The following is a 12314-nucleotide window of genomic DNA, read 5'->3' as shown; positions in this document are numbered from 1 at the left end:
TGGGCTTTATAAGTTTGTTTAGGTCTGTTTTCATTTAGCCTTCTAATCATAGTCCCAGTCGGGAATGATCCATCAACCCACAAAATTAGATCGGACTAGGTTCCCGATCTTTGTATCAACATCATTTCAAATATGTTAATCCATTGTTTCCTTTTCTTTGTATCAATGCATTCTTTGAAATGCAATTGTTTGTAATTGGATGAGCTGCAAATTCTAAAGGAGTAAAGGGCAGACAACGAAACTCCAACTGAACTGAATTTGAAGTTACAAGCTGGATTAATCCAAAGTTGCTGAATATTTCAATCAAAGAGGAGGGGGAAGTGAAGAACAGTAATCAGAGCAGCAAAACTGAGAATGATGGGCAGATTTTTTTATAAGTTATTGCTATTGAAATCTAACATGACATGACAGCCTTCAAACATTGGACACTGCTCAACTCAGCTTATCTCTCTAAACAAGTTGTAAAATCAAAGACAGTCATGTTCATAGCCACAGCTACTCTGTTTGGTTCTGACTCTTCATTTCAACGTTGATTATGTAATCAAAGCGATTCTATGTAATCGAAGTTCTTCTCCTCTTAGAGACTCAAAGGTTATGATGCAGATTTCTCCAAATTTCTATAAATTTCTATCAGAGTGAACAATAAATCGAAATTCTATAACATATGGATCAAATCTAAGCTCCTCCCGTTAATGGGTTGCTATTGTTCTTATTGCTTATCCTTTATTGTAATTCCTAGCTCACCTGCAACTATGACGGTGGTAGCCATGTCAAGAAACATACCGTGTTCCACCACTCCGGGGAGTCGCAAGATTCTGTCACTGGCGACCTTTAAATCCCCTATGTCTTTATTGAAATATAAATCCACGATGTAGTTCTCGTTGTCCGTGACATAGGGCTCTCCGTTTTCTCCGACTGTTCGAAGCTTCGCGACGCAACCGGAGTCCTTGAAGAGATTCTGAAGGCGAACAGCGGTGAATTTCCAGCAGTAGGGCACGACCTCAACGGGCATTGCGAGACCACTGCCGCCAATGAAGTCGACGAGCTTGGACTCGTCAACAATGACTATGAACTTTTTACAAACACCTTCAACCATCTTCTCACGGAGGAGGGAGCCGCCTCTGCCTTTCACCAAATTAAGATCGGGATCGACCTCATCGGCGCCGTCGATGGCGAGATCGATGACAGGATGCGAATCGAGATCGGACAAAGGTATTCCCGACGAGACGGCTTGGTCGTAGGTCTTTTTGGAGGTAGGTATTCCGACGATGTCCTTGAGGTTCCCCTGTCGGAGAAGGTCGCCGATCCGGTCGACAGCGTGCCTGGCAGTGGAGCCGGTTCCAAGCCCTAAAACCATACCGGAGTGAACGAATTCGACAGCCTTGTAGGCGGCAGCCTTCTTAAAATCATCCTGAGTGAAAATCGGCGGAGAAAGAGGCGCAGAAGAGGGAGAGAGGAGAGGGCCGACCATGGAAGAGGTGTCGGAGGCGATGAATTTGGGGAGATAAGGAATGGCCATTGTGGTGAATGAAATCGGAAAAAAGAAACGGATGGAAGGTCAGTAGTGAGTGGTGAGGCAGAAATGGAAAGGCAATCGAAATGGGGAGAGGGGTTTCATGGAGGAGAATCAAAATGGAGGGAAGTGAAGGGATTGGGAAGAAGGCAAAGATGTAGGAGGAGGATAATTGAAGGTGGGAACGCGTGGCGGAGAATAGTGGAAGCGATAGGGTTTAGACGGGGAGAAAGAGAGGGAAAAATGGGGATTTATATAAAGGGGGAAGGCGGACGCGGTGGTTCTCAGGATTTTAAAAAAAAAAAGGAACTGAACCCAATCAAAATAAAATCTCTCTCTCTTTTTTCGCGTATTTCTCCCGCCGTCAGATTAAAACATTCCATTTAACCTACATTAAAATTATTTATATAAAAATTAAATTTTTAAAAATTCTTATTATCATCAACCAAAACTCTTAATTCACACTTATATCTAAATTTTTTAATATTTTTTAGTACTAACTCTAAAGGTAATTTTGATGTTTTTTTAAAAAAAAAATTAGTAATGAAAATTTTGAAAAATATTTTTTAAACACTTTTAGGATATTTTTGAAACAGTATCTATGATTCGATGATATTTTATCCGAAATTAATGGTAAGAATATGTTTGAAATTTTTTTTTGCAAAGTTTAGGAATATTTTTTAAATAAAAATGCAAAATTGGAGTTTTTTTTTTTTTTTTTTTTATTAACTTTAAAAAAAATACCTATTTTTGAGATTTATGTGTTTAAAAAATACTCTTAAATTTTAAATTTGGTGTTAATACCTTTAATTAAAAAAGGTAAAAAAAACAAAAGTTATTAAGAAGGAATGGTTTTAAATATACTCATGAATTTTTTAAAATATCATAAATGCCTTTAATCTTTTAAGAAAAAAAAAATTGAAAAACTTCTTAAATTAGTATATGGACATTTTACCATCTATAGAGTATATCTTTTTTATGTCTACTTTAACCTATGACTCAATAATTCTTCAAATTTTTTTTTCCTCTAACTTCTTGAAAATTATTTTAATTCTCTTATTTCATTTTTCAATTTCTAAAATTTTTTCCTTTTTTTTTTTTTTTTCTTAAACACTAGAACTTTAAATAGAAATAAAAAGTTATCTATTCATTTAAAGTTAGTTATCTTGAGTTGGAAATAAATCAAGGAGATGATAAAATTTATATTTGAGAATTAAAATTTATTATATTTATATTTGGAAATGATCGGAAGAGATATTAGTTTTTATTTCAAATTTTTTATATTTAAGGAGGGGAAAAAAATAAAAAATGAGAAAAAAGTTAAGATGGGATTAAAAGAGTAACTAATAAGCTAGAGAGAGAGAAAAGCAAATAATAATAATAATAATAATAAATAAATAAAAAAAATAAAGTGAAGAGGGAAAATATTTTTAGGATGGAGATAAATGGTCCCCTACCATTAAGAAAAACTTAATTTTTATAAATAAAAAAAAATTGAAAGGTATTAATATTACTTTTAAAGTTTAAGAGTATTTTTAAAATATAATATAAATTAAAAAAATGTATTTTAATTTTTTTTTTTTTTTAAATATAAAAGTGTTAGTTTTTGAAGTGGTGTTATTAATAGTAAGAATATTTTTTTAATTTTTTTTAAAAATTTAAAAGTATTTTTTAAGTTTTTTAAAAAATTTAAAAATATTAAAAAGAAAATTGAAAGTTAGTATTTTTTTTAAAATTAAATTAACAAAAAAAACTAAGTTTGCATTTGTCTCACAAATACCTATAAACTTATAATTCAAAAATACTTTTACTCTTATTATTATATTTATATATTCACAAAATTTTTAAATTTTTTTTTAATAAAAAAATCATAATGTTAAGATGAAAGTTTTCTATCAAAACCTTATAGATTAGCGACAAATGTTTGTTTAAAAAATTCAAGACTAATTTTAAAATGTTGTACTAACGATAAAAAAAAAATACTTTTGAATTTATTAAAAAAAAATTAAAAGTATTTTTAAAGTTTTTAAACCAATATAAAAATATTTGTGAAGTTTTTAAAAGAAGTTTATAGAATATGTTTGAATTTTTTTAAAAATGTTTAAGAATAGTTTTAGAAAAGTTAAAAAAGACATTTTCAAACAAAATATTAATAGTTTTAGAAAAGTTATGCCAAATTAGGATTAATATTGAATTTTTTAAAAATGTTTAAGAATAGTTTTCCAACAACATCAATCTACTTCATACAAATTTTTGTAGTTAATCCGTTTGTTTAGTTTAAGTTTTTGTTAGGCTCACAAATTGACGGATATTCAAAAGATCTCTAATTTGATTTTTAGAAAGAAAGAAATAAATAAATAACCGTGTATTTGACATTTATTTAGAATATTTTTAATAATTCTTATTTATTTTAGTTGATTTACATTTATCCTTCATAATTATTGAAATATATCAATAATATAGTAATACTTTGTTTCGATGTTACATCTCCACAAAAGTAATCCATAGGTTTCATATTTGTGTTTCTCTCTTCAACTTTTCATATTTCTTTAAAAAAAATTAAAAATATATTTAAACACAAAATTATTTTTAAGTTTATATTCGATTTGGTAGGATTATTTTTAAAATATGATATTAGACTAAATTTAAATAAAAAAATTTAAAGATTTATTAAACCTTTTGTTTAATTAAATAATTAATCGTGACCAAAATGCAATTATGACTGTAATTATGATATACCTTTTATTTATTTATGCTTTAGGTAATTTAAACAAGAATTAATTATTTCCTTTTTAATATAATGGTTTCTTCCGAGACACAAGGAGAAGTTCCAATTGAATTCTCTATTCCAATGAATGATGGAATTTCACATTTACAAAAATTCAATATTAATCCTAATTTGGCATAAGAAGACAAAATTTACCCTACACTTTCAATTTCCCCAATTAAAACTTTTGTAAAATAATTATGAAATAATATTTTCACTTATATATATATATATATATATATATATATATATATATATATATATATATTAAAAGAAATTACAATATTCAAGCTACTTATTTTAAAATTAAAATTGGTGAGTTTTATCCAATTTAGCGGACTTTCAATCTCATGCATTAATTTCTTTGACTTTGACCTTGAATTTGATTAGTCGAGGAAAAAAAATTCTAAGTTTAAACAAAAATGAATGAATTTAGAATTTGGATGATCAATTTCTTGGGCTTAGCAAAAATATGTTTATAAATCAGATCAAACTTCTATGTTATCGACTTCATTTGAATATACGTGAAAATTTTGTTGTGAAATACACATGGGATATGAAAGGACAAAATACATTGAATAGCGTGCCGTAGAGTTTAGTTTACCCACGGCTTTGGTATTAATAAAATACAAATATAATTTTGTTGGTATGTTTTTCAATAAACATGCTTAATTAAGTCCTAATTTCTCCAATTAATCTGAAAATACTAGAATTAAGAAAAATATTATGTTAATTGGTAATTAATTAAGCACAACTCGTATTTGCTAGAAGACTTGAACTTTTGGTGGCCCAATTGTGAAGGAGAAAAAGTTTGGAACATTATTGGTGAGATTTTGGGGAAAAGGAAAAGTGGACCAAATAAATATTTAAATCTTGGACGATGGAAAAACAAAGCTATAAATTTAGAGCATATTCCCAAATGGATCAATGGTTGATATTTCTAAGCACATTGTCATCTTCACTTTTTCTTCATTTCCTATTAACTTTGTGTTCCACTAAGATGCTTTTGTTTCATTTTCTTAAATCGGAGATAATTGTCTACTTTGGCCTGTTACTATCTGCAACAGTCCAAGTCCACCGTTAGCAAATATTGTTTGTTTTGGGCTTGTTACTACCACCGTTAGCAAATATTGTTTGTTTTGGGCTTGTTACTATCACCGTTAGTCTCACATTTTTAAAACGCATCTAATAGAGAGTTTCCACACAATTTATAAGAAATGATTCGTTTGTTCCTACAACCCATGTGGGATCTCACACAAAATCACTGTATTCATATTAGTAGGAAAAAAGTACAATAATGTAAATTTACAACTAAACTAAGTTTATGTAATACTAACGTAGAGGGAAAATCATTAATTATGACCCAGCTAAGTAACTAGCATTTTTTAGTGTTTGTTTTATTTGTTGTAGCACGCCTTAAATCTTAAAAATTAATAACTACGTTAACCATTGATGAAATGTAAATGTAAAATCAGGAATAAGCTTAAAAAATTTTGGGAGGAGAAATTAAAGAAAGAATGGATGAGGAAAAGTTTGGGCACTTTGAATGGTGGAAGAATGTTGAGACTAAAAGAAGGTGATGAGGTTTAAAGTCAATGGGTGTGTTCCTTCTTTGCCACCATTCATTTTGCATTTAAAATGTTCTATGGAATCTCCAAATTCCTCACTTCCCAATTGCTTTTTCGCTTTCTATTGTGATTTCCAATATTGCTCTTCAAATTTTGAATCTCAAAACAAAAAAAAAAAAAAAAAAAAAAAAAAAAAAAAAAAAAAGAAAATAAAATAAGAAAATGTGGTAAAATTAAAATCAAATTAAAAATATAAACAATAGGGTTGAAATTTATTACAAAGGGGAACAATTACAAGATGGTACTGTTCAAATTTATTACAAAGAGTAAAAAGGGGTTTGAGATATAGTTACAAAATTAAATACATAAGATCCAAAATATAAAACGGACTAACGTTCCAAAAAGACTTTTTCTGTGACAGCGTAGCTCTCGAACGTTCCCTCACCTTAGGTGATACTTGTTCTAATATAAAAAGAAGGGAAGATGAGTGGGTCTCGTATAGGAATCCCTTATCTATTACCACACTCTACAATGATGTCTATCTTGAACTAAACTATTTATGTAGTTCCTGTCTCCTCTAAGAGCGAGTTTATTTCACACATAATAGTAGTTTAGTTCTTGTCCCTACAATATGCTTTGAAACCTATGCACAAGGCTTCATGCGTTCCAAAGAGCATAATTTGAATATATATGTTCAAGGCTTCTTACATTCCAAGCAGCGTAGTTTGCAAACCTACATCCAAGACTTATTACGTTCCAAGCAATGTAGTTCGATCTCGCATCTAGGATTTTATGTGTTCCTTGTGATATGGCCTGAATACCTATGCCCAAGGGTTCATACGTTTCAAGCGGTATTGTAACGACCCTAAATTTCTATGTACTTAGAGTTGCTACTAACGTCTCATGTTTATCTCTAATGCGTAAATATAACTCTTAAAAGAAAACATCAACTATAATATAAATGTCGAAAACATTTAAAACATCGTCTTATCTGGAAAATACAGCTATGGTCTTAAGTGTTTAAATACGAAAAAAATTTAGAGAAAATAAAAACAAATACAAAATAATTTAAAACGATGAAATGCAAAATATCCTATTCTAACTTAAGACTAGAAATTTAAATATGAGTCTATCCTATGCACGTGCTATAGTCTCTGCTTGCGATGCCACGTCCTCCGTGCAGGTGCGCCTTGCCTTTATTTGAAAAATGATGTGGCACAAGGCTTGAATATTTTGAAGAATACTAAGTAAGTGGCCTCACTACAAGGGGCCATGCAAATGCAAGCACATCCATTAACAAATTGGATGTGTATTACTTTTCAACACAGAACTTATATGAACCAAGAGACATCAATCATACAATATGCTTCAATGAAGATGTGAAGAAAATGTTCTTGAAATTATCAAAAGATATTTCAATTCATGTCACATTTAAGAAGGATGAAATTTCGTGTTATAAAATTTGGGTGGATTACAATTTAGAGTAATTTAGAGTTATTGTATTTCTATTTTAAGATTTTTTATTTATTTACGTTACAATTACATAATGGTTAATTATGGCCATTAAGTAAAGATGTCAAAACTCTCTAAATGCCTTTAATGGTTTCATTTTGAGGATATACAAAGCCATGTTGTATTTGTAAGTAGACTTAGAAAATATATATAAAAGCTGCCTTTGTGCTTTATTTAGCGAATGACTAAGTTTATTTGCAATTCTATATAGTTTAAGTTAGTGTAGAATCATTCAAGCTCGACATGATCAATCTTGCTTGTGGAGTGATTCGAATCTCAAACAATGTTCTTGCCTTGAGATATTCGATTAGCAAGGTAATCCGAATCTTACTCCCCTTGTAGTGATTCCTTATCATATCAACGACTCACACGTGCAAATGTGAATAAATCAAAACGACAAGAACAATTTCTATGATTTTTTCTTTTTTCGATCCTTTTTTCAAAAGTTTTATGTCCTTAAAATTATTTATTGTAGAATTTATGGTACGAAAATCTAATAATTTTCTCTTCTCCGACATCCCTTATTTTGAAAATTACTTTTTATGTTTACAAGATTTTCACGATGAAAGAAGTAAGCAAAGATGACAAGAACAAATTGTATCGGCTTACTCAATTGTCAGCTTCTCATTTGAATATTTTCAAAAATCAAGTGAATCAATTGCTTTTTTTTTTTCTTTTTTTTTTTTTCCTTCTTCTTCATCATAAAAGAGCAACAGAAAATTGTGTCAAAAAGTTGAATAATCCAAATTTGGAAACAACTTCGAGATAGAATTGTAGTTGAAAATATTTCTCAAGTTTCGAAAGGAATATTTAGGAAGATCTCCTCCTTACGCAACTTTAAGGTGCTATTTCATTCGGATTTCAATAGATTTATATTTGATGCATGGAATTAATTTGATAAGTATTATATAAATAATAAAAATTTCTTATATTTTTACTTTTTTAAGGTAATTTTAGTTCAAATCACCACTTCCTTCCTTCTTTTATGTTGTTCTCGTCGTGATAATACTTTATCGGCTCTTCTTATATTTAGTCATAATGTTTGTATATTTATCTCAAATAATCTTAACCCAATCAAACTAACATTGATGATAAATTTCATATTTTGGTTCATGTAACCTTGCTCACGAGCTTCTTTTTAATTATACACATCTCAATTATTTAGGGCATGATTCTAGTAGATCATTTCATATACATTTAGGAAGTGATCTCATTTTTGGATTCTTATTGTTTGAAGCATGATCTAGTAGGGTTGAGTATATATAGGAAGTGACTTCTCATAATTCGATTTTTGAGACTTCGAATCTCAGACCGTGACTAGAAAGATAAAAACGAAGACAAAAGAAAAATAAAATATGGTAAAATTTTGTAAAATAAAACTAAACAATACCACAATTAAAAAAAAATTAAAAATCAATACAGGGTAGAGCTATTTAAGTTTATTACAAATGGGGAATAGGTTTAGAAATACAATTTCAATTAAAATATAAAAGATGCCCTAAGATGACCCTTCCATGACTGCACAACTCCCGAATCCTCACCTCTACCGATAATCAGTGAACATCTAGAAAAAAAAAATGTATAATGTGATGAGTATAAAAATATTAGTGAGTAACCTACTTGTAGGTTCTTATTTCCAATTTCTAGTAGGTTATGTAGGATTTTATTTAGGCCCTAGGAAATTCGAGTCTAATTCTACAACTATTTGAGCTTTTGGAAGGCCTTGAAAATTTGAATGGTTCTTATGACTATCACAAACCCACTCTAAGTCTAGGAGGTAGTTCACCCTTTCTTGGCATCCTGATCTACCGAATGACATCTTAGCTTGAGTTGTACTAACTTTATGTTCTTATAACTTAGTCTAGGCGGAATATAATTTATGGAAGGTTAACTAGTGAACCCTACCCCCGCAGTGCCATAAAGTCACTCTGAGTCTCGAGAAAGGACCCTATATACTTTCCAACTACTAGATTATCTGGCATGGTCCACGCCCCCTCTGGACATGTTTGAGGTTATCCAGCCTAAGTACAACCCTATCCAGCCTAAGCCTAACTACGATTATTGTTAGTAATCGGATTGCAAAATTTTTCGGGCCAGGGCTGGGTATTAGGAGTGGATTTGTTGTCATGGGCCACAGATGGGCTAAAGCCCAAATCAATAATTTCGTCAGGCCTGCAACAAGAATTCTGCACGGTTAACTCGAGTCCATATTAACTAAACCACCGCTATTTTTTTTTTAATATTTTAATTAATTTTACAAATAAAAACAATCTGTTTATCCTCTATAAGAATTAAATTGAAAATTTATAAAATAAACACCAAATAATAATAATTGGCACCTCTTTTAATCCAATTTCTCGAAGAAAAAAAAAAAAAACGATTCAATTGATGGAATTGAGACAGAATCAGAACCCATAAAAAGATTCTTTAACTAGAAAGAATCCAATTCAGATATGGGATATCTATCCGACATTTTATGTTCCATGTTTTTAGTGTATGTTTTTAAACATATATTAAAAATTATACCAAGATTGACACATACTAAATAATAGGAAAAGCTTATTCATAAACTGATTTAAAAATAAAATCCCTAAGACAATCTAACTGCATGAAACTCCTACAAAATTCAAATTCCAAAGATACTAAACCAAATTCTAAATTCCTATTTTAAAACTAAATAATGAATTAAGAAACATTCGTAGGAACCAGCTTGAACCATTGAGTTTGAGGATCATCCATGCAACTCTCTTCATCAAGACAAATGCATTTTTTCAAAACAATTGAAGCGTCAGATTCCTTCTCCAAGCAAAAATTGTCTTCACCAATTTTGGTGGCCAATTGAAGCTTTGCTTTGGAAGACACCGTCCAATTGCTTCCATCACCAAAGCATTCAGCCGATACCACTGGCGATTTTCCATCTCCAGCAGACTTCAAGCATTGCCCGTTTGATAACAACTTCATCGGACTTGCATCTCCAGTGTGGTTCCATTGGGTCGGAGCCGTACAATCGCCGAGTTCAATTCCTCCTTTATTGTCAGATTTGACACATTGTCCTGATACTGAATGTAGCATTATATATGACATTGGTGCTTTTGAATTTGGATCTACAAAAGATAAAAGAAGCTTTGTTTCAAATTCTAACCAAAATATATATAGAATTATTGAAGTAACTTAAAAGCCTAAAAATGAAACAAACCTTGGTTGATTCTCTTGACAAGCTGAAGTAATTGTGCAAGTTTAGGGTTACGATCTTTAGTCCAAGAGTGATCCATAACACCAAAACTTTCATCCGGATCGGTATGACCTTGTCTGTACATATAACTTCCTTGAAAAGCCCACAAGGCCCAATCAATATCTTTCTCGGCAATTCGAGCTAAAAAGCAGCTCATGAACCGATTTTCTGCCTCATTGCCACCTGATTGATCATACCCAAATTCACTAAGGAACAAAGGATATGGATTCTCCATGTCCACCACGAACCCAGCTTCCCTTTCAAACTTCTCCATTATTTCATTGCATATTATGTTTAATGGCTTCTTCACGAATTTACTTTCATTATCACCACTAAACGAGTAGAGATGTGCCTCTAACACTACTTTGTTGTGTAAGGTATAGCCTAGTGGCCTATTCTTTAGGTAGCTTAAATCATTGTCATAGTTTAATCCGGAAATGATTATGAGAATATTAGGGTTTATTCTATGGATTAGTTGGCTTCCTTGTCTCATGTAATAGCACCAAGCATCGTTGTTTGTAAATGGCCCTCGAAGCTCATTTCTTAAACTCATTCCGATCACCTATTACACAAAAAAAAAAAAAAAGAAAAAAAAAAAGGAGAGACATTAGAATACGATATTAATAATGGACTTACATATGAATTTTTTTTTTGATAGTAGAAACTTACATGTGGATTACAGGTGAATTGCGTAGCAACGAAAGACAAGCCTTGAAACCATTCATTAGGATTGAAATTGCGATCTCCAAAGAAGCCATTGCCATCATCGAGAGAGCAGCACCACCTCGGTTGACTAATGTGGTTATCTAAAATAACCATGATGCCTTCCGAGCCCAAACAATTAATGACAGTTTGAAACGCCTTAGCAACACTCATTTTCAATATCTCAGGATTGTGCTTTTCAACTCCATTCTTGACATCACCAATATCTAAACCATCTAAAACATCACCAATAGTCTCATATGCATAACGAGTAAACATATGAACAGACCATGTCAATCGAACACAATTAAATTGGCGACTACTGATCTCAGCTGCCAACTCTTTCAATGGACGTTTATCGAGTCCTTGAGCAACCATAGTCTGTGCATGAGATACCAAATTGACACAATTCAGCTTCACACGTTTACCTGTTTGAGCGTCTATAATCCATCGTCCTCTCGTACATAGAGGCAAGGATTGAGAAAATGAGAACAAAGAAAAGAGGATTAAAGCAATAAGAGAGAATGATTTTGCCATTGGAAGTGAGAAGTACGAGAAATGATGGGCTACTAGGGTTGTATTTATAAGGAGTAGAAAGAGAAGGGTGAAGGTGATTCGATTGACTAATTTTATAGTATTTGATTTTGTTTGTTTTATTTACTTTCTATTTATAGTTTGAGAGAATTTTGAAAGAACGAAGTATAGTTTCAAAATTTACATTTCTTTTTCGTTAAATTTGCCCACAAATTTGGGAGTTTGAAAAAAAAAAAAAAAAAAAAAACTTATATAAATCTTAAAAAAGACACATAAATATAATTTTAGATCTTAATAACATGGTTATTTATTTAATTAATTAAGGATAATGTATTTTTTTTTAGTTCCGAACATTTATACATTTATAGTGAGAGATTTGAATATTTAAAGTTCTGATTTCGTAAAAGGTCAACATAATTTATGTTTTGATTTCAATTATCGCCATTGTATACCCACTTTGTCAAATGACCAAACTACCCTCACCTT

The 12314-nt window shown here is 30.9% G+C and overlaps 1 protein-coding gene and 1 pseudogene across 1 annotated transcript; both read right to left on the bottom strand.

The window, feature by feature from the left end:
- Positions 1 to 349: 349 nt before the first annotated feature.
- On the bottom strand, positions 350 to 1758 carry LOC111785434 (putative ribose-5-phosphate isomerase 2 pseudogene; annotated as a pseudogene).
- Positions 1759 to 9936: 8178 nt separating this feature from the next.
- LOC111790789 (glycosyl hydrolase 5 family protein-like) lies at positions 9937 to 11822 on the bottom strand. Its single transcript, XM_023671853.2, has 3 exons — positions 11262 to 11822; positions 10557 to 11154; positions 9937 to 10464 (listed from the first exon to the last, which is right to left on the bottom strand). Exons 1-3 carry the CDS (start codon positions 11670 to 11672, stop codon positions 10046 to 10048), a joined length of 1428 nt encoding a protein of 475 aa, XP_023527621.2. The 5' UTR covers positions 11673 to 11822; the 3' UTR covers positions 9937 to 10045.
- Positions 11823 to 12314: the final 492 nt, after the last annotated feature.

The sequence above is a fragment of the Cucurbita pepo genome, chromosome 1, assembly GCF_057944985.1.
Source record: "Cucurbita pepo subsp. pepo isolate OVF chromosome 1, ASM5794498v1, whole genome shotgun sequence".
Lineage (NCBI taxonomy): Eukaryota > Viridiplantae > Streptophyta > Magnoliopsida > Cucurbitales > Cucurbitaceae > Cucurbita > Cucurbita pepo.
This window is presented reverse-complemented; position numbering and strand designations above follow the sequence as displayed.